Genomic DNA, 19,991 nt, shown 5'->3' with positions numbered 1-19,991 from the left:
AATTACCGAAAAAGACATAAACTGAGATATGTACAAAATGAGCAGGAGAACATGCTTATGACAAAGAATAGTTAATAGTAGAGTATGGTTGTGGCATGACAAACAATGACAAAACCATAAGGATGATAAGTATCAGCAAGAGAGACCATTTTATGTTTTTCTTGAACAACCATTACAAACAGCATGGATGACACACCTGAGGCGGCAAACTTTTTGAATCAATGTTACGTAATTCCAAACATAATGACAAACAAATGACTAATAACATGATAGCATTAGGCTACTGGAAGATGAAAAGGAATTTTTATAATATGAACAGGAAGACAATTTTGATGATAATCCTAACAGGTTGTGTCCAGAAATTAACTTGAATTTAAATGGAATAAGTGTGCCAGTTTTGTTTGATAATGAAGCAGAGATTAGTTACTTGAGTGCAAATTTGTGACATCAATTGAAAACACAGGTCATAAACTACCTACATTACCCATTGTACCACATGTCAAAATATTATGAGTTACAACTAGGGTGAGTGCTAAAGTAAATTGACAAACCATTTTAAAAGAAAATAGCAGCAGTAATAATAGATTTCGTACCAAAACATAGGATAATAATAATTTTGGATGTTGATTAAGATCAAGTTCTGATGCACGCATATCAAGAACTATAAAAACTATAGATTGTTCACAATTACTGATAGATTCGTATGGTTACCGAGAAAAGAAATCAACAGACACAACTCAGGACTGAATTTACTTAAAAGAGCAAAGGTTATAGTCAAGGAGAATGAAACTTTGCCTATAAAACTGTACTGCAAAAAGCTAATACATGGTTTGTGTAAGAAATGAGGATACTGTACCTACATTATGTCTAGATGCAAGGGAGTTGAATTGTACTACGGTGGAAAACTGGGAAAGTCTTAGACAGACGAGTCATATATTGCGATTGTATCTGGGTGTTAAATTTTTAAGGACATTAGATTTATCTGCTGGTTAGCCTAAACTAGCCAAAGGATGGGATTTAAATTATTTGGATACCTATGATGAGTTAAAGTATCTACTCCATTATTAAAAGCCTGTATGAAAATTTTCTCTCTGGTGCATTTAATTTAAGTGAAATATTAATTTGTATGAAGGTTGTCAGAATTTAAGTGTTGAAAACAAATTTTACAAGTAAATTAATTTTAACATTATTCCAAAATGTCACGATATCATACATTTATAAAATAAAAGTAATAATCCTTGAAAATTACTTTACTAAAATTAAGGCAATTAATACTCTTTCATTTACCAATGATAAATACATACAAATATAAGATACTTTTAAAGCAATGATTTGTACATAGTTAAATTATGTTAAATATTATGTAATTCCAATCTCTTTGACTCACTTTAGACTGGCCAGTATTTTGAAGCAATTAATTGATGATTTAACTAGCTTCAAAATTGTTAGTGTACCTCTAGCTGGCTCAGATGCATAAAACTCTTTAGCTTAACAGCATACCTCTACCTCTGGTTAGTCACTAGTGTTTATACATGCATCAATCAAAGTTTAGGGAATTTTTAGTTTAAATAATTAACCAAGAATAATAATACATACAATTATGATTTAGACATGACTTGTTTTCGTAGATCACGGTCATGAGGACTCACCAAGTCTTGGTGAAGATCTGTCCTCATAGTGCAACGTCCGATGGTAGGTGCGTTTATCCCAGCTTCGGAGTCTCCCGAGTGCAGATTGAATTGTGAATGATAAGGTCTGTGCTTTGGTCCATGGTATGGAGTTCCATGACGTCAGTTATGGGTGCTCGATGCGAAGTCTATGCATCTAGGATATTAGGAAGACTCACAAAGTTAGTGTATATTTCATAGCACTAATATTCTGATGACTAGATCAAGTCAATGTTACCCACACTACGGCACTCGATGAAGTTCATGACTGGATTCAAAATACTTTTAAGTCATTTTTTTTTCCTTAGCTTTACAACATTTATCAGTTTATATTTCACCATTTCATAATGATTATTCTTTGTGACTGATGAATTATAATCGAAGAAGCTGTTAACACATCTGTCACATCCAAGACTACATTCATTCCCCCAACTTTTTTTTAAAAGCATTTAATTCCAAACTAGAATAAATATTAATTTAGTTAAAACAAAATAACCAGCCATTAATCCTAGCCACCTTTATCATTGAAGTTTCTTTGGCCCTGACCATGTGACTTGTGGTAAAAACAAACATTAATTAACAATGATTCTATATAATCCCGTATAGCGTGATGCCGGAAACAGAGACTTCCTTTGCGCGACTCATGTGTGATGTCGTGCAGGTGCGGCGTGTGTGGACGCTGAGTCCAGCGAGAGCGAGACGACGGGGAGCTGTGGCGTCGACGGCGAGAATCAGCAGGCCTCGGAGAACCACGCGGAAGTGGAGGGTGTTTTAGCCGCTCCTCGCGAGTGTGTGGACTTCAAAGTCATTTACAACAAGACAAAGTACGATGTGAACTTTGCGTTAGACGACACCGTAGGGCAGCTGAAGCAGCACCTCCAGGATGTCCTTGGTAAGTAGCGAGCAGGGACCCGTGTCTGACTGACCTTGGGTTGAACATTTTTTAAATTTCATGTGTAAGTTTTTTTTTGTTACTTTCCAAAAGGTATAATGTTTCATTGACATGGTTGTGTCCTCTTCAGTAAGCCCACATGGATGAGGTTTTCGAAGGACAGCCATGCATGGCGTGTTAGGTAGTGAGTGATCTTAGGTAGAGCTGTTGGTGTCAGTTGTACAAGAGGGGCTTTGCCTTGAACACTCGGTAGCCTTTTTTGAAGGATGCCTTACAGGTGCTGGAGTGAGTTACGGTAGCCAGTGTTTGAACTATGGTAAATTTTCACTGACACATGGCACGTTGACTGCATCATTACAGGCTCACTGTGTATAGCTTAATCTTCATTTTTATTTATAAATCTGATAGTACAATTGATTTTTTTATTAAGTTTTAAAATTATTATGTTGAAATAAACAATAAACTAACAAACAGTTTGAACCGTAGCATAATAACATATTAGGAAGGTGCGTTTAGACTTGCCAGGTGCATGGTCTAGCTCAAGCTGCAATGAGTGTAGATGGCGTGGCGTGGCGAGCTTCCTGCTAGAGTGGTAGGTATAGTTCCAGTCGGCTGAACTAAGGAAGCGTTGGCCCTGCACTGGGTTGACGAAGGAAAGCTCTGTAATGATCCCAAGACAGCCCAGAGGCGTGGGTCTCACTTGTGGCTGTGTGGTGCTCGGCTGGACAGGAGGGTGGTGTGCAGGTGTGCCCAGGGCCATGCAGAAGGTGATGATCCGCGGCCTGGCCAAGGACGAGCGCACGCTGCGTGGTGTGGGTCTCACTCGTGGCTGTGTGGTGCTCGGCTGGACAGGAGGGTGGTGTGCAGGTGTGCCCAGGGCCATGCAGAAGGTGATGATCCGCGGCCTGGCCAAGGACGAGCGCACGCTGCGTGGTGTGGGTCTCACTCATGGCTGTGTGGTGCTCGGCTGGACAGGAGGGTGGTGTGCAGGTGTGCCCAGGGCCATGCAGAAGGTGATGATCCGCGGCCTGGCCAAGGACGAGCACACGCTGCGTGGTGTGGGTCTCACTCGTGGCTGTGTGGTGCTCGGCTGGACAGGAGGGTGGTGCGCAGGTGTGCCCAGGGCCATGCAGAAGGTGATGATCCGCGGCCTGGCCAAGGACGAGCGCACGCTGCGTGGCGTGGGTCTCACTCGTGGCTGTGTGGTGCTCGGCTGGACGGGAGGGTGGTGCGCAGGTGTGCCCAGGGCCATGCAGAAGGTGATGATCCGCGGCCTGGCCAAGGACGAACGCACGCTGCGTGGTGTGGGTCTCACTCGTGGCTGTGTGGTGCTCGGCTGGACGGGAGGGTGGTGCGCAGGTGTGCCCAGGGCCATGCAGAAGGTGATGATCCGCGGCCTGGCCAAGGGCGAGCGCACGCTGCGTGGTGTGGGTCTCACTCGTGGCTGTGTGGTGCTCGGCTGGACGGGAGGGTGGTGCGCAGGTGTGCCCAGGGCCATGCAGAAGGTGATGATCCGCGGCCTGGCCAAGGACGAGCGCACGCTGCGTGGTGTGGGTCTCACTCGTGGCTGTGTGGTGCTCGGCTGGACAGGAGGGTGGTGCGCAGGTGTGCCCAGGGCCATGCAGAAGGTGATGATCCGCGGCCTGGCCAAGGACGAGCGCACGCTGCGTGGCGTGGGTCTCACTCGTGGCTGTGTGGTGCTCGGCTGGACGGGAGGGTGGTGCGCAGGTGTGCCCAGGGCCATGCAGAAGGTGATGATCCGCGGCCTGGCCAAGGACGAGCGCACGCTGCGTGGTGTGGGTCTCACTCGTGGCTGTGTGGTGCTCGGCTGGACGGGAGGGTGGTGCGCAGGTGTGCCCAGGGCCATGCAGAAGGTGATGATCCGCGGCCTGGCCAAGGACGAGCGCACGCTGCGAGAGATGGGCGTGGTGAAGGGCGGCAAGGTGATGGTGGTGGGCTCCAAGCTGGACGACGTGCTAGCCGTCTCCACGGTCAGCAAGCAGGTACTGTTCTGAGTTGAGCCCTAGGTGGCTCAGCCATCTACCCAGAATGAAGACAGGTTCGAGCTTGCAGTGACATATCTCCTCCATGTATTATATAGGTGGAGAGAAAAATACACATGTTATTGTTTTGGCAGCTATTCAGAAGCAGTTAATAGACTGACGGACTATAATTTACTTTGAAATTAATATAAATATGAAAATATATTATATAAATTGGTAGAATATAAAATTAACAAATCTTATTCAATCTCAAGGGAGGGGTCCGTTCAGATTAGTTGTTTACTATGAGGGTGCACAGTTTTGTGTGTTAAAATTTGCTTAGTAGCAGTATTTAAATTTAAATGTTGGTAATTTTTTTTTGACAAAAGATTGGCTTGGTATGCATAATGTCTGATGAATGTCAATTATCGGTAATGCCGCTAAAGTAAGGTATTCTGATTAAGTTTTATGTTTATAGTTAGTAACGTTTGGTAGACGTTGGATAATTTCATTGGAACTGAGTAATAGAAGCAGAAATAATCTTAAAAGAGCTTAGCAAATGATAAAAACGTAAGTTATAACCCTGAGGTAAGAATTAGTAACTGTTTTTTAAACATATTTTTTATCTTGTGCACTATATAATATAATATTGTTTGAAATGCGAGACTCCAGACCGCGATGTCAGGTTTGGAGCTGGCAGGCGATCCTGCACAGCCACGGGCGTCACGCGCCGTGCCACGCGCGTCGTCGCTACCCCCTCCCCCCTCCGCCCAGCCCGGGATGGGGTCTTTGTTTCATTGATGTTCATCTCTGCCATCATAGACCTGCTTAGCACAATATATAATTTTTTTCCAGAGACGAGTATAAAAGTATCAGAGGTTATCTCTAGAAGTGTAATTTTTTGTCTACAAGAATCCTTTTGAACTATGGTAATGCCGACACAGATTTTCATTTTCTGCCAACTATTTTATACTGGCTTTCCCCAAACTGTTTATTTGTAAGTACCATAAATAAGAGGTGCATTTCAGTAGTCTTCATTAAATCAAGGTTGGAAATTTTCTACATGTTTATGATTAAATTGGATTAGCAGAGTTACAGCTTGAGTCAGAAATTCTTGTAGTCATGATTGTAAACATCTAAGTTCGCCACAACAAGAACTTTTTTATTGAAATTAATTTATTGGCTGTGTTTTGGATATGGCCTGGTAAATTTTATTAAGCTCTCATGTTTATGTTGGTGCTGGATGAAGTTTTTTTTTTCTTCATTGTGAGCTTTATTTGCATAGTTGTTTGTTTCCTTGATTGATTGCATGTTCAATAATACTCACTGAGTTGTTCTGAGTTTGTGAGTTGTTAAATCTCATTCTCCTTTAAAGAGTTCTGGGTCAAAGTATTCTGGTGAACTGGCTCTTAATCAATGTAATGTTTTCCAAAAATACATCTCCTACTGAAATAGAAAAAACTTTGAAGTATTTGCCTAAAATATTTAAATCCAGAATCACACATACCCATTCAGCTAGACTCAAATAATATTATTTTGTTAGATATTTCATTTTTTTTTTAAATTCTGAATACCTTACACTATACTTTCTGTGAAGAAAAATAAAATCTCGACGAACTCGCCACGGCCAAGAGTGTTTTGGCAGTGCATGATGAACCCTCTGTGAGATGTTAACCCACCCGGTGCAACTCGGTGATGGGCATACATGTGCCACAGGACATCCAGGATGAAAAGACGTCATCTGCCGTGAAAGAGCCCTTCTGCAAACAGAAGATGCACCGGAAGGTTCTCGACAAAGGCGTACCGGAAGATGCAATGCCTGGGATAAAGAACACAAAGGTACAATATGAGCTTCTTTTTCCTTTTGTTGACGAGAACGGATATATGTGTGGGCTCATTTATCATTTCCCATTGCAGTACCTAGCAGCCATGTGCTCTACCAATAAGATTGATACACTTATTTGGAATATGTTCAGTTTTATTATTTTCAGTAGAATTAATGTTATTCCATATTAATGAAAAATGTTCTAGTTTTGACCTAATAAGTTCTATGAAAAAGAGATAAAATTGAATCAGAATTTATAGCCTAATTAGTGATGTATTTAATAAGGGCAAGTGTTCTTCGGGAACTAGAAGTTAGATAGTCGACATGTTTGAAGATAAATTTATTTTGGAATTTATAATTATTACAAAATATTTTTGTTATGGTTTTTGGAATAAGGTATTTTGTAAATTATAATCATATTTGATAGAATGATATTTCTTGGCAAAATATGTTATTTTAGTTAAGTCACTGTTTAGATGAAATAGATTTGACTTGCACTAAAAATTAATTGAAATAATGTTAGATCAAATGTAAACAAAACTTAACCTTATTGAGTGATTCAACATTAAAATTATATAGTATTATTATATTATAATCTTTATTTTAAAAGGTTGAAAAAAAATTTTCTCAGTGGCAGGAATAGAAACCCAGTCCATTTAGATTAATAAGTGCACATTCTACCATTTAGCCATCTGGACAGTTTGTGTTATGGGAGGAGACTATGTATTATCAAAATTGTAATATTTTGCTAATCTATTCTAAAACTTTATATTACTTTTTACTTGAGTACTTTACCAAATACAGTAAACTCCCTATTATCCGCGGGCGGATGATCCGCGCATGCTATGAAATAATACAGCACATATTTAAATCTGTATTTTATTACAATTGAGCAAATTTGAACTCTACTGACGAGTGTATTGTGTGCAGTATACAGTAAAACGCCACAGGCCTTCTCCAAATTCACGCAGTATAGGCTGGCATGCGCTGCAATTTTTGTCTCTGTCGCACTTTGTTTCTAGTCTTATGGTTGAGCTCATTTATGTTAAATTACTAAAATGTATTGTATGATAATTATTCTTATTCAATTCCAATACTAAAATTTAAGCATCATTTAAAATTTTTTTGCTGTTAATTGTAACTTTTACTGTACATGTAGGTCTATATTTTAAAGTTGAAATAATTAATGTTTCCTTTTTTGTTTCCCATTTTCGTCTCTTTTACGGATTATCCGCGATCTTCACTATCCGCGGTGGCCTGCCACTTAATTTTGCGGATAATCGGGAGTGTACTGTATATTCCATAGTAGTTACACTATCATAACGTTTATTTCGGCACACCAACATGTGTGATGTGAAGCCTAATTTTTACAAAATTGACTTCGTACAGGTTTATGTTGCTACACATGGTTATGCCATCTTTGACTTACATTTCCGTTCGTCTATTTCCATTCCATTTTCATGAAATTACTGCTACCCAATGCCGTATACAGAGAGCTAAGACGTTTACACATAAAACAATTTATGTTTCTACTAAGTATAGAAAAATAATTCAGTATAAGATAAATAAATTTCACTGAAATTAATTGAATAGGTGTGATAACTGTACATTGAAGTGAAAAATGAGTGCATGTCACCACATGCAGTGCAACAGTAGTTTGTGTGAGTGCAGGATGCGTTGCCACCAGTGCCGTTGTCTGGCATGCTCAACAAGCATGGCGGCAAGGTGCGTCTCACATTCAAGATGGAGCAGGACCAGGTGTGGATTGGCACCAAAGAGCGCACGGACAAGATCGCCATGAGCTCCATCAAGGGTGTGGTGAGCGAGCCCATCCAGGAACACGAGGAGTACCACATCATGGTGAGTGCCTCCTCCCTCTCCTAGCACGGACAAGATCGCCATGAGCTCCATCAAGGGTGTGGTGAGCGAGCCCATCCAGGACCATGAGGAGTACCACATCATGGTGAGTGCCTCCTCCCTCTCCTAGCACAGACAAGATCCGCATGAGCTCCATCAAGGGTGTGGTGAGCAAGCCCATCCAGGACCATCAAGAGTACCACATCATGGTGAGTGCCTCCTCCCTCTCCTAGCACAGACAAGATCCGCATGAGCTCCATCAAGGGTGTGGTGAGCAAGCCCATCCAGGACCATCAGGAGTACCACATCATAGTGAGTGCCTCCTCCCTCTCCTAGCACGGACAAGATCCGCATGAGCTCCATCAAGGGTGTGGTGAGCAAGCCCATCCAGGACCATCAGGAGTACCACATCATGGTGAGTGCCTCCTCCCTCTCCTAGCACGGACAAGATCGCCATGAGCTCCATCAAGGGTGTGGTGAGCGAGCCCATCCAGGACCATGAGGAGTACCACATCATGGTGAGTGCCTCCTCCCTCTCCTAGCACAGACAAGATCCCCATGAGCTCCATCAAGGGTGTGGTGAGCGAGCCCATCCAGGACCATGAGGAGTACCACATCATGGTGAGTGCCTCCTCCCTCTCCTAGCACGGACAAGATCCCCATGAGCTCCATCAAGGGTGTGGTGAGCGAGCCCATCCAGGACCATGAGGAGTACCACATCATGGTGAGTGCCTCCTCCCTCTCCTAGTACGGACAAGATCGCCATGAGCTCCATCAAGGGTGTGGTGAGCGAGCCCATCCAGGACCATGAGGAGTACCACATCATGGTGAGTGCCTCCTCCCTCTCCTAGCACGGACAAGATCGCCATGAGCTCCATCAAGGGTGTGGTGAGCAAGCCCATCCAGGACCATCAGGAGTACCACATCATGGTGAGTGCCTCCTCCCTCTCCTAGCACAGACAAGATCCGCATGAGCTCCATCAAGGGTGTGGTGAGCAAGCCCATCCAGGACCATCAGGAGTACCACATCATGGTGAGTGCCTCCTCCCTCTCCTAGCACAGACAAGATCCGCATGAGCTCCATCAAGGGTGTGGTGAGCAAGCCCATCCAGGACCATCAGGAGTACCACATCATGGTGAGTGCCTCCTCCCTCTCCTAGCACGGACAAGATCGCCATGAGCTCCATCAAGGGTGTGGTGAGCGAGCCCATCCAGGACCATGAGGAGTACCACATCATGGTGAGTGCCTCCTCCCTCTCCTAGCACGGACAAGATCGCCATGAGCTCCATCAAGGGTGTGTTGAGCGAGCCCATCCAGGACCATGAGGAGTACCACATCATGGTGAGTGCCTCCTCCCTCTCCTAGCACGGACAAGATCGCCATGAGCTCCATCAAGGGTGTGGTGAGCAAGCCCATCCAGGACCATCAGGAGTACCACATCATGGTGAGTGCCTCCTCCCTCTCCTAGCACAGACAAGATCCGCATGAGCTCCATCAAGGGTGTGGTGAGCAAGCCCATCCAGGACCATCAGGAGTACCACATCATGGTGAGTGCCTCCTCCCTCTCCTAGCACAGACAAGATCCGCATGAGCTCCATCAAGGGTGTGGTGAGCAAGCCCATCCAGGACCATGAGGAGTACCACATCATGGTGAGTGCCTCCTCCCTCTCCTAGCACGGACAAGATCCCCATGAGCTCCATCAAGGGTGTGGTGAGCGAGCCCATCCAGGACCATGAGGAGTACCACATCATGGTGAGTGCCTCCTCCCTCTCCTAGCACGGACAAGATCGCCATGAGCTCCATCAAGGGTGTGGTGAGCGAGCCCATCCAGGACCATGAGGAGTACCACATCATGGTGAGTGCCTCCTCCCTCTCCTAGCACGGACAAGATCGCCATGAGCTCCATCAAGGGTGTGGTGAGCAAGCCCATCCAGGACCATCAGGAGTACCACATCATGGTGAGTGCCTCCTCCCTCTCCTAGCACAGACAAGATCCGCATGAGCTCCATCAAGGGTGTGGTGAGCAAGCCCATCCAGGACCATCAGGAGTACCACATCATGGTGAGTGCCTCCTCCCTCTCCTAGCACAGACAAGATCCCCATGAGCTCCATCAAGGGTGTGGTGAGCGAGCCCATCCAGGACCATGAGGAGTACCACATCATGGTGAGTGCCTCCTCCCTCTCCTAGCACGGACAAGATCCCCATGAGCTCCATCAAGGGTGTGGTGAGCGAGCCCATCCAGGACCATGAGGAGTACCACATCATGGTGAGTGCCTCCTCCCTCTCCTAGCACGGACAAGATCGCCATGAGCTCCATCAAGGGTGTGGTGAGCGAGCCCATCCAGGACCATGAGGAGTACCACATCATGGTGAGTGCCTCCTCCCTCTCCTAGCACGGACAAGATCGCCATGAGCTCCATCAAGGGTGTGGTGAGCAAGCCCATCCAGGACCATCAGGAGTACCACATCATGGTGAGTGCCTCCTCCCTCTCCTAGCACAGACAAGATCCGCATGAGCTCCATCAAGGGTGTGGTGAGCAAGCCCATCCAGGACCATCAGGAGTACCACATCATGGTGAGTGCCTCCTCCCTCTCCTAGCACAGACAAGATCCGCATGAGCTCCATCAAGGGTGTGGTGAGCAAGCCCATCCAGGACCATCAGGAGTACCACATCATGGTGAGTGCCTCCTCCCTCTCCTAGCACGGACAAGATCGCCATGAGCTCCATCAAGGGTGTGGTGAGCGAGCCCATCCAGGACCATGAGGAGTACCACATCATGGTGAGTGCCTCCTCCCTCTCCTAGCACGGACAAGATCGCCATGAGCTCCATCAAGGGTGTGTTGAGCGAGCCCATCCAGGACCATGAGGAGTACCACATCATGGTGAGTGCCTCCTCCCTCTCCTAGCACGGACAAGATCGCCATGAGCTCCATCAAGGGTGTGGTGAGCAAGCCCATCCAGGACCATCAGGAGTACCACATCATGGTGAGTGCCTCCTCCCTCTCCTAGCACAGACAAGATCCGCATGAGCTCCATCAAGGGTGTGGTGAGCAAGCCCATCCAGGACCATCAGGAGTACCACATCATGGTGAGTGCCTCCTCCCTCTCCTAGCACAGACAAGATCCGCATGAGCTCCATCAAGGGTGTGGTGAGCAAGCCCATCCAGGACCATGAGGAGTACCACATCATGGTGAGTGCCTCCTCCCTCTCCTAGCACGGACAAGATCCCCATGAGCTCCATCAAGGGTGTGGTGAGCGAGCCCATCCAGGACCATGAGGAGTACCACATCATGGTGAGTGCCTCCTCCCTCTCCTAGCACGGACAAGATCGCCATGAGCTCCATCAAGGGTGTGGTGAGCGAGCCCATCCAGGACCATGAGGAGTACCACATCATGGTGAGTGCCTCCTCCCTCTCCTAGCACGGACAAGATCGCCATGAGCTCCATCAAGGGTGTGGTGAGCTAGCCCATCCAGGACCATCAGGAGTACCACATCATGGTGAGTGCCTCCTCCCTCTCCTAGCACAGACAAGATCCGCATGAGCTCCATCAAGGGTGTGGTGAGCAAGCCCATCCAGGACCATCAGGAGTACCACATCATGGTGAGTGCCTCCTCCCTCTCCTAGCACAGACAAGATCCGCATGAGCTCCATCAAGGGTGTGGTGAGCAAGCCCATCCAGGACCATCAGGAGTACCACATCATGGTGAGTGCCTCCTCCCTCTCCTAGCACGGACAAGATCGCCATGAGCTCCATCAAGGGTGTGGTGAGCGAGCCCATCCAGGACCATGAGGAGTACCACATCATGGTGAGTGCCTCCTCCCTCTCCTAGCACGGACAAGATCGCCATGAGCTCCATCAGGGGTGTGGTGAGCGAGCCCATCCAGGACCATGAGGAGTACCACATCATGGTGAGTGCCTCCTCCCTCTCCTAGCACGGACAAGATCGCCATGAGCTCCATCAAGGGTGTGGTGAGCGAGCCCATCCAGGACCATGAGGAGTACCACATCATGGTGAGTGCCTCCTCCCTCTCCTAGCACGGACAAGATCGCCATGAGCTCCATCAAGGGTGTGGTGAGCAAGCCCATCCAGGACCATCAGGAGTACCACATCATGGTGAGTGCCTCCTCCCTCTCCTAGCACAGACAAGATCCGCATGAGCTCCATCAAGGGTGTGGTGAGCAAGCCCATCCAGGACCATCAGGAGTACCACATCATGGTGAGTGCCTCCTCCCTCTCCTAGCACAGACAAGATCCGCATGAGCTCCATCAAGGGTGTGGTGAGCAAGCCCATCCAGGACCATCAGGAGTACCACATCATGGTGAGTGCCTCCTCCCTCTCCTAGCACGGACAAGATCGCCATGAGCTCCATCAAGGGTGTGGTGAGCGAGCCCATCCGGGACCATGAGGAGTACCACATCATGGTGGGTGCCTCCTACCTCTCCTAGCACGGACAAGATCGCCATGAGCTCCATCAAGGGTGTGGTGAGCAAGCCCATCCGGGACCATGAGGAGTACCACATCATGGTGAGTGCCTCCTCCCTCTCCTAGCACGGACAAGATCGCCATGAGCTCCATCAAGGGTGTGGTGAGCAAGCCCATCTGGGACCATGAGGAGTACCACATCATGGTGAGTGCCTCCTCCCTCTCCTAGCACGGACAAGATCGCCATGAGCTCCATCAAGGGTGTGGTGAGCGAGCCCATCCGGGACCATGAGGAGTACCACATCATGGTGAGTGCCTCCTCCCTCTCCTAGCACGGACAAGATCGCCATGAGCTCCATCAAGGGTGTGGTGAGCGAGCCCATCCAGGAACACGAGGAGTACCACATCATGGTGAGTGCCTCCTCCCTCTCCTAGCACAGACAAGATCTCCATAATTAGCGTGGTGAGTGAGCCCATAATGATCTTAATGAGCACTTTGTCATAGTAACATGTTACTATGTAACGTAGTTAATGGTGTTTGTATGGTTTTCAAACCATATTTTAGAAATACTGTTAATCTTTAATGTAATTTACATATAACTTATGTAAAATATATGTACAAAAGGTATCGTACCTTACTTTTAGGTCATGTATTATGGTACCTTCGAATTTTTAATTTTTTCATTTAATTTCTTATAATTTATGTATACTCTAGTTTATGTGTTTAAATTTTTTTACCATAACTATTTGGCTTCAAAGGTGTTGCCAAAGTTATTTTCGTCATCGCGAGGTGTTGGTAGCTCGTGCTTGTTTTGTCAGTGCTGTTTTTCTCTCGACCCCTGGCATCTTTTTTTTTTTTTTTTTTTCACTTCAGTTCAGCATCTATTTCCATCCCTGCAACTCCATAATTTGCTTTTTGCACCAATCTTTCGTCTTCCCAATGCCGAAATCCCCCTCTGCATGCCTGCAGTGTATTTAGAGTGTCTACTGTGTTCTGACACAGGGTCTTCACAGCCTGTTTTCTCACCTATGGCTGTACAGCCCCTTTCTGGCCCTATAACTAATAAAGTGAAGTTGTGCGCATAATTCCGCAGTGACTTTGCTGTTACACTTGTGTATCATTCCGCTGTTCTGTGTCCTGGGCGTGTCTGCCATCATTACTGTTTTCACCATTGTGCTAGTTGTTTGCAATGTTCTCTATCATCTTCTGCGGTTTTTCGGTGCAGAAGTTGTGGTATGCATTGTAGTCACATAAGGCTGGAGTAATTCCCATCTAACTTCTTCTAAACATTCATGTAGTGATAATTACTTGTCTTCTATTTAAATTCTTCGGTTGGCTTGCATTAGTGCTAATTGCCAACATGCTTACTTATGGGTTCTATGCCGTCACCATGTTTTGATGATATAATATATACCCACATAATTGTGAGTTTTCCGTACCCTGGACGATGGCCAGTCTTCTACCTTCGTTCGGGTCCTGCGATGAGGGGCCATGCTTTCACCACATCCTGATTTTCAGTCACAGCTAAGAAAATAAATCAATTAATCTACAATCTACTGTTAAGTCTACATCAGAAGCCCTGCAACTGTCATGATTGGAACCAACTATTTTAAATCAATTGTGTATGAAATGTAACGCTAATCATTTTAAAAATATATTTTATGCATTTTAAATTATCTTTTTGTGTCTTACAGCACTTACACAGAATTTCTAAATATTTGTTTCGTATTTAAATGTTATGACCAGTAAAAAATGAATAGCATGATTTTGGCTTGTTTTTTATTGTAAAACCTGCTTTATGTAAAGTAATTCTTTCCACTAAGTTTCAGAAAGAAACTAAATGATTTCTATGTAGTATTGGTAACGTTACTTGATGTAAGCTTTTGGACATACGCCATTGCTAAGCACATGTATGTCTGTAGAAGAAAACTACAAAAAACCAAAAGACAAAAAACACAAATTAAGCAAAAATTGCTGTTGTCAACAGGATATATACACCACATAATATTCCATAACAGGAATATGGTCAACAAACACAGAAAAACAAAGAAAAATGGACTAAGAGAATGAAAAAAAAACCACAAATGATGAATTGAACCCCAAAAAAATTCAGCACAACAGTTGAAACGAAACAAAAACACAACAAAACGAAAAGATGAAACAAACACAATAGTTTTCCAAAACAGAAACAAGCCAGCACAACAGTTGAAACAAGACAAAAACACAACAAAATGAAAAGACGAAACCAACACAATAGTTTTCCAAAACAGAAACAAGTGACATTTCGGGAACTGCTATCTGCTCCCATCCTCAGGCAGAGACGCACATGGTACGAAAACACAGGTGAGACTCATCAAGTCTTGCACTCCCATTGCACAAATCTTTAAAAGATAATTGGTAACGTTCTCTCCACCTCAGTAATATATAGGTAGAGACCTGAAAAAATAGCATTTGCTATAAAGCGAAAAATAACGCGAATTTCGGCCTTTTATTTTGAATAATGCGAATTTCAGTCTTTTGTGCTAAAAACGCGAATTTTAGCATTTTGTTTGGTGTTCTATTTTTTTTATTTCAATTTGAGGGCCAGGGCGTGACGTAGGAAGGGCCGAGGGTTCCAAGAATCACGGGCGCTTCCAGGAATTCCAGCCGGCCTACGTGACTTGGACGGACCTCGGCTTGGTGGGTGAGGGGAAGGCGGGGGGAGGCGGCTGGGCTGGCGGAGGTGGGTGAGGAGGGGGAGGCTGCGCGCGCACCCGCTCGGCCTGTCGAGAGAGGGGTAGGCGAGGGGTGGCGGCCGGTAGGAGTGTGCGCGCGCACCCAGCTGGTTGGCATGGCAACCAAGGACGCGGCGTGGTCGCCTTGGCAACGGGCGACGCGGTGGTGGCCGGACGGTGACAGCTGTCGTGGCCATCAGTGGCGGCGGCGCGCACACGTGTTTAGGAAGGAAGGGGCTGACGGCTTCGTGATTATAGACGTGCGCGGCACGTCGCACGTCACATCTGTACTTGCCAACCTACATAGTGCAAAAAGGAGGAAATTGGCAGTTGACAATCTTGCAGTTAAAACTACTGAGGCTTTCTCAAAAGCCAACATTCCTTTGGAAAAGCTGGATGATCCTAATTTAAGAGAATGGATGAATGAGTTTATTGAAGGTAAGTTTAATTTCAAATCTGTGACAACTAGGCATGTAGTTCTGTAAAGGATTGAGAAAATAGGGAATTTTAATTGCATTTTCTTCACATGTTTGTTTTAGGGGCTGGAGACTTGCCTTGCGTTAGATCTCTTAGGGAAACATATGTTCCTGTGATAGCACAAGCACACTTCGATGAAATAAAACAATTAGCACAGCATAAATGTGTTGATATTCTGTGTGATGAGACTACAGATTCCAAAGGGAGATGTGTGTTTGTGGTGCTTTTAAGATTCAGTCAAACAGTTTAACAGATCCAGTGGTAAAGGTAGCTGCAGTAAACATTCTGGAGAAAGCAGATGCTACAACATGTTCCCAGGCCATTCTTGAGTGTATTAATAAATACAATGTCAATTTCATGGACATTCAAGCAATTGTCACAGACTCAGCACGTTACATGACGAAATGTGTCACATCGTTGCAGGTCCTTTTTGGAGAGCACGTTGCCCATGTTCAATGCTGGGCCCACAAACTAGCTTTGGTAGGCAATTGCTTTTCCATTGGACTGAAAGAAGTAAATGAGGCTGTAGTAAAGGTGAAAACTGCGTTTCTTAATACACGGAAAAGGAAACATCATTATTTGCAGTATCTATCAGAACATACAACTTAAGCTGCAAATTTGTTTCCAATGCCAGTAACAACACGCTGGAACTCGTGGTTCAGAGCAGTGTTTTATTTGGCAGAATATTTGGTTGACATTGTTAATTTCTTCAAGCTAGATGAAATGAAGGCTATCAACAATAGTGGTATTCACTATGTAGCTGGTGTTTCAGAAAAAGATGTGGCAATTGTTCTTGCTCAGTGCATATTTGTGAAAACTCACGCAGCTGATATTGTAAGCCTTCTCACAAAGCTTGAAGGATCGCAGTACCCGACAGCACATTCCCTTTACGGGTATTTGAGTGATTTACTGAAAGGCTTCGAGGGCACATCAAAAGGTGTATTTGACTCCCCTTTTGAAACTTTCATGTCAGAATCATCTCTTACGACAAGCGACAAAGCACAAGTGAAACATAAATGTCAAAACTCATCAGCTCTTGCAATGACCAAACTTCAAAGTCTGATGAACAGTGATCCAAGTGCACACATCTTCAAAGCCATTAGCAAGCTGTTTAGTCCCAAAAACATTTTGCTAAATGAAACAAAAAGTGTTTTGTCTGTTTTTGACAACATCCCTGCATTTAATGGTGTGGACAATTCAGTTAGGTACAAAGGCTACGAATTCCTTAAAGAAGCTGTTCAGGATGCTGTCAAACATGAAAATGAACCGGATGTAGCAAAATTGCTGATGGCTTTGGGAGTGGAACATGAAGTATTCACAAAGGCAGCACTTAAGGCCATTTGGCTGCCCACCAACAATGTTGACAGCGAACGCCTTCTTAGTCACTACAATTTGGTGGTTACTGACAGGAGACAAAATTTAAAAGAACAGAATATAGAAACATTTACCATGCTTTAATTTGATAGCTAATTTTGAGTGTTTGCAAGTAGATAAATAATGACAATATTTACTTAGCTGGTGAAATGGTTGCATCTGTACTCTGTGTGTGTTGTTTTATACTCATTGTTTTTAGTTTTGTGAATTCAACAGTTTTTCGAATGTAGTAATGATTTTTTATTGTATCAATTCTTCATCCTTAACGGAAAAAAAAAAAAAGGTAAATACCATACAAAAATAACACCTATTTTCAATGAAAATAACACCTATTTCCAAGAAAAATAACACATATTTCTTAAAAAAATAAAACCTACATTTTCAGGTCTCTATATATAGGTAATATGGTGGTAGTATTCAGCACACATCCAAACTCTTGTCTTGCAAGTCTTTATCAATAATTAATCTTAATAACATTCCTTTATTGCATTGCATGATAATTGGGAAGGAATAAGTGAATAAGAATTCACAGCTAACACTATGTGAATTCAGAGGAATTGTCCCGGAATATTTTTTACACTAGATATTTGGTTGATGAGCATCCGGGACATGATCTTTGGTTTGGGAGAAATGATAATGACTTGCAGGGAGAAGAGGAAGTTCAGTCCAAACAAACAACAGTTGGAGTTGTACTGCCAGGTGTACAGTCGCATAAGACTAGCGTACAATTCTCACCTTTCTCGTTGGAAAATACATTTTATATATATATATATATAAATTTTTTACATTGTTTTTACCACTTAGTACTCTCAGAAAATTAAAAAGTGATCCTTTCAAAAGCTACCTTTATTTTAAAGATTGTGACACTGAAGATTAGTGGCATGGATTGAGAATTATATAATAGAGATGTAGCGAGCCGTGAAAATAGCACGGCAGGTAGTAGCTGTTGCAGTCACTGGGATAGTGATAGTGAATGTGCTCCATCCTCTGTGGGAGGGTCAGCGCTGCGACTGCCTTCAGTGTTCATGCTTTTGTCAATTAGTCAATAAAGTCTTGGATTTTTTAAGGTTACACATAAAATTATGGATAATGTTTTAAGTAAGTTCCCACTCATCTTTCATTTAACCATCTTGCTTTTAATTAATTTAGAAATATTTTCAAACAAACATCTACAGGCAACAAATCTGTTTAATTTGGAACACTTAGTCTCGAGATTCTGGTTTGTGGACACAGTTTTCTGGAGTGGGGGAAGGTACGTGACCGGTCCCGTGCTGTTAGCGCCATCCAGAGGTAACACTAACCCTGACCTCGGTGCTTGAATGTACTGTACGTGGGGGGACTTCTCTGTCGCTTGCAGGGCATCCAGCTGGGGCCCACGGAGGCGTCGCGCTACTGGGTGTACTGGGTGCCCGCGCAGTACGTGGACGCCATCAAGGACGCCATCCTCGGCAAGTGGCAGTACTTCTGACGAGCGACACGCTGTTCCACCACCTACCAGTTGCACAGTTACTCGTTATTTCTCCTGTTAGTTGGGATTGCAATATTTCACAAGTGTGGTGCTTAAATATAATTTATTGAAATACATTTTGTACAACACTGCCTACTTTTTCAATGTTCTGTTATGTATATAATAAATTATTCACGTAAGAATTGTTTCATATGCATATAGTATTTAATAAATTGCAGTTTTTTTTTTTTAAATTTGCAAGTACTGTTTATATTGTTTAGTATTGAATTTGTTAATAATAAATCATTGGAAAGGAACAAGTTTATGTAGACCAAATAATTAGTTTAGAACGACAAAACCGCTGTGTTTCCACCAAGGTGGCGGCTGTGGCGTCTATGTCCCGCCAGAACTTCCAGCAGGGCTGCCAATAGTCGGTAGCCGGACAGCTGCAGCAGTGCACAGGGGTTGTCTGGTTTCATAACAGCTTCATTTCAATCAGCGTTACTATTAAACATATTACAGCTTTGATGACTATCCCCATTAACATTTTTAAACATAATTTACCAATAATGTGGAAACTTGAGAATACTTTATGATTTGATGAATTACACCTTTTTTTTTGTTGGAAAAAATCAGCTCATCATCAATTATATGGTTGTTGATAAAATAGATTTAATAATATAACATTAAAGTTTATAAGTATGGTAGAGGCACGATTTTATGGTGAATCGCGATAAAATGAAATAACACGGAAATTTGGTTATATACACGAAATAAAACGTAATATGTCGAAGTTCGCGAAATAATGTGAAATATGCATAAGTCCGCAACATAACCTTAATTTACGAGATGCGTACTGCCACAACTTAAGTTCCACCATAGACTACATGGTTGACGTGTGATGGTGAAGTGAACACATGAAACAATTTTAGTATATTTGGACGTTGCGATACCAATTTGACGCATTAGACCGCATGGAAGCGCTAGTGTAGCATGTTTTATTTGTGTTGAAATTATTTGTTTTAGTTACGTCAACATCTAAGGCTATCCAAAACTAATGTTTTGTTTATTGTTTAGTTCACGAAACCAGCAAACGGTACTATTTTCAGTTTATATTGTATGATTTCAAACGGTTTGAAACGTAGGCTTGGTGAATTTTGCTACGGCAAATCAATGTAAATTATTCTGAAACAAATATTTCATAATGCCGAAGAATAAAGTCTCGGCAAACGAGAGGGTTAAGGAGTTTGTTGGTGAAGGTTTTTACATGTGTGAAAGTAATTTGATGTGTAAATTTTGCAACTGCCGGCTCGAACATGAAA

General features: G+C 44.0%; 1 protein-coding gene across 1 annotated transcript; it reads left to right on the top strand.

Annotated features, from left to right (window-relative positions):
• Window positions 1-1,390: 1,390 nt before the first annotated feature.
• LOC134534373 (uncharacterized) lies at window positions 1,391-18,821 on the top strand. Its single transcript, XM_063372829.1, has 6 exons — window positions 1,391-1,696; window positions 2,329-2,559; window positions 3,304-4,562; window positions 6,258-6,380; window positions 8,038-8,226; window positions 18,580-18,821. Exons 1-6 carry the CDS (start codon window positions 1,690-1,692, stop codon window positions 18,688-18,690), a joined length of 1,920 nt encoding a protein of 639 aa, XP_063228899.1. The 5' UTR covers window positions 1,391-1,689; the 3' UTR covers window positions 18,691-18,821.
• Window positions 18,822-19,991: the final 1,170 nt, after the last annotated feature.

The sequence above is a fragment of the Bacillus rossius genome, chromosome 7 (assembly GCF_032445375.1).
Source record: "Bacillus rossius redtenbacheri isolate Brsri chromosome 7, Brsri_v3, whole genome shotgun sequence".
NCBI classification, from domain to species: domain Eukaryota; kingdom Metazoa; phylum Arthropoda; class Insecta; order Phasmatodea; family Bacillidae; genus Bacillus; species Bacillus rossius.
The sequence above is the reverse complement of the archived record's forward strand: the minus strand, read 5'-3'. Positions and strand labels throughout refer to the sequence as shown.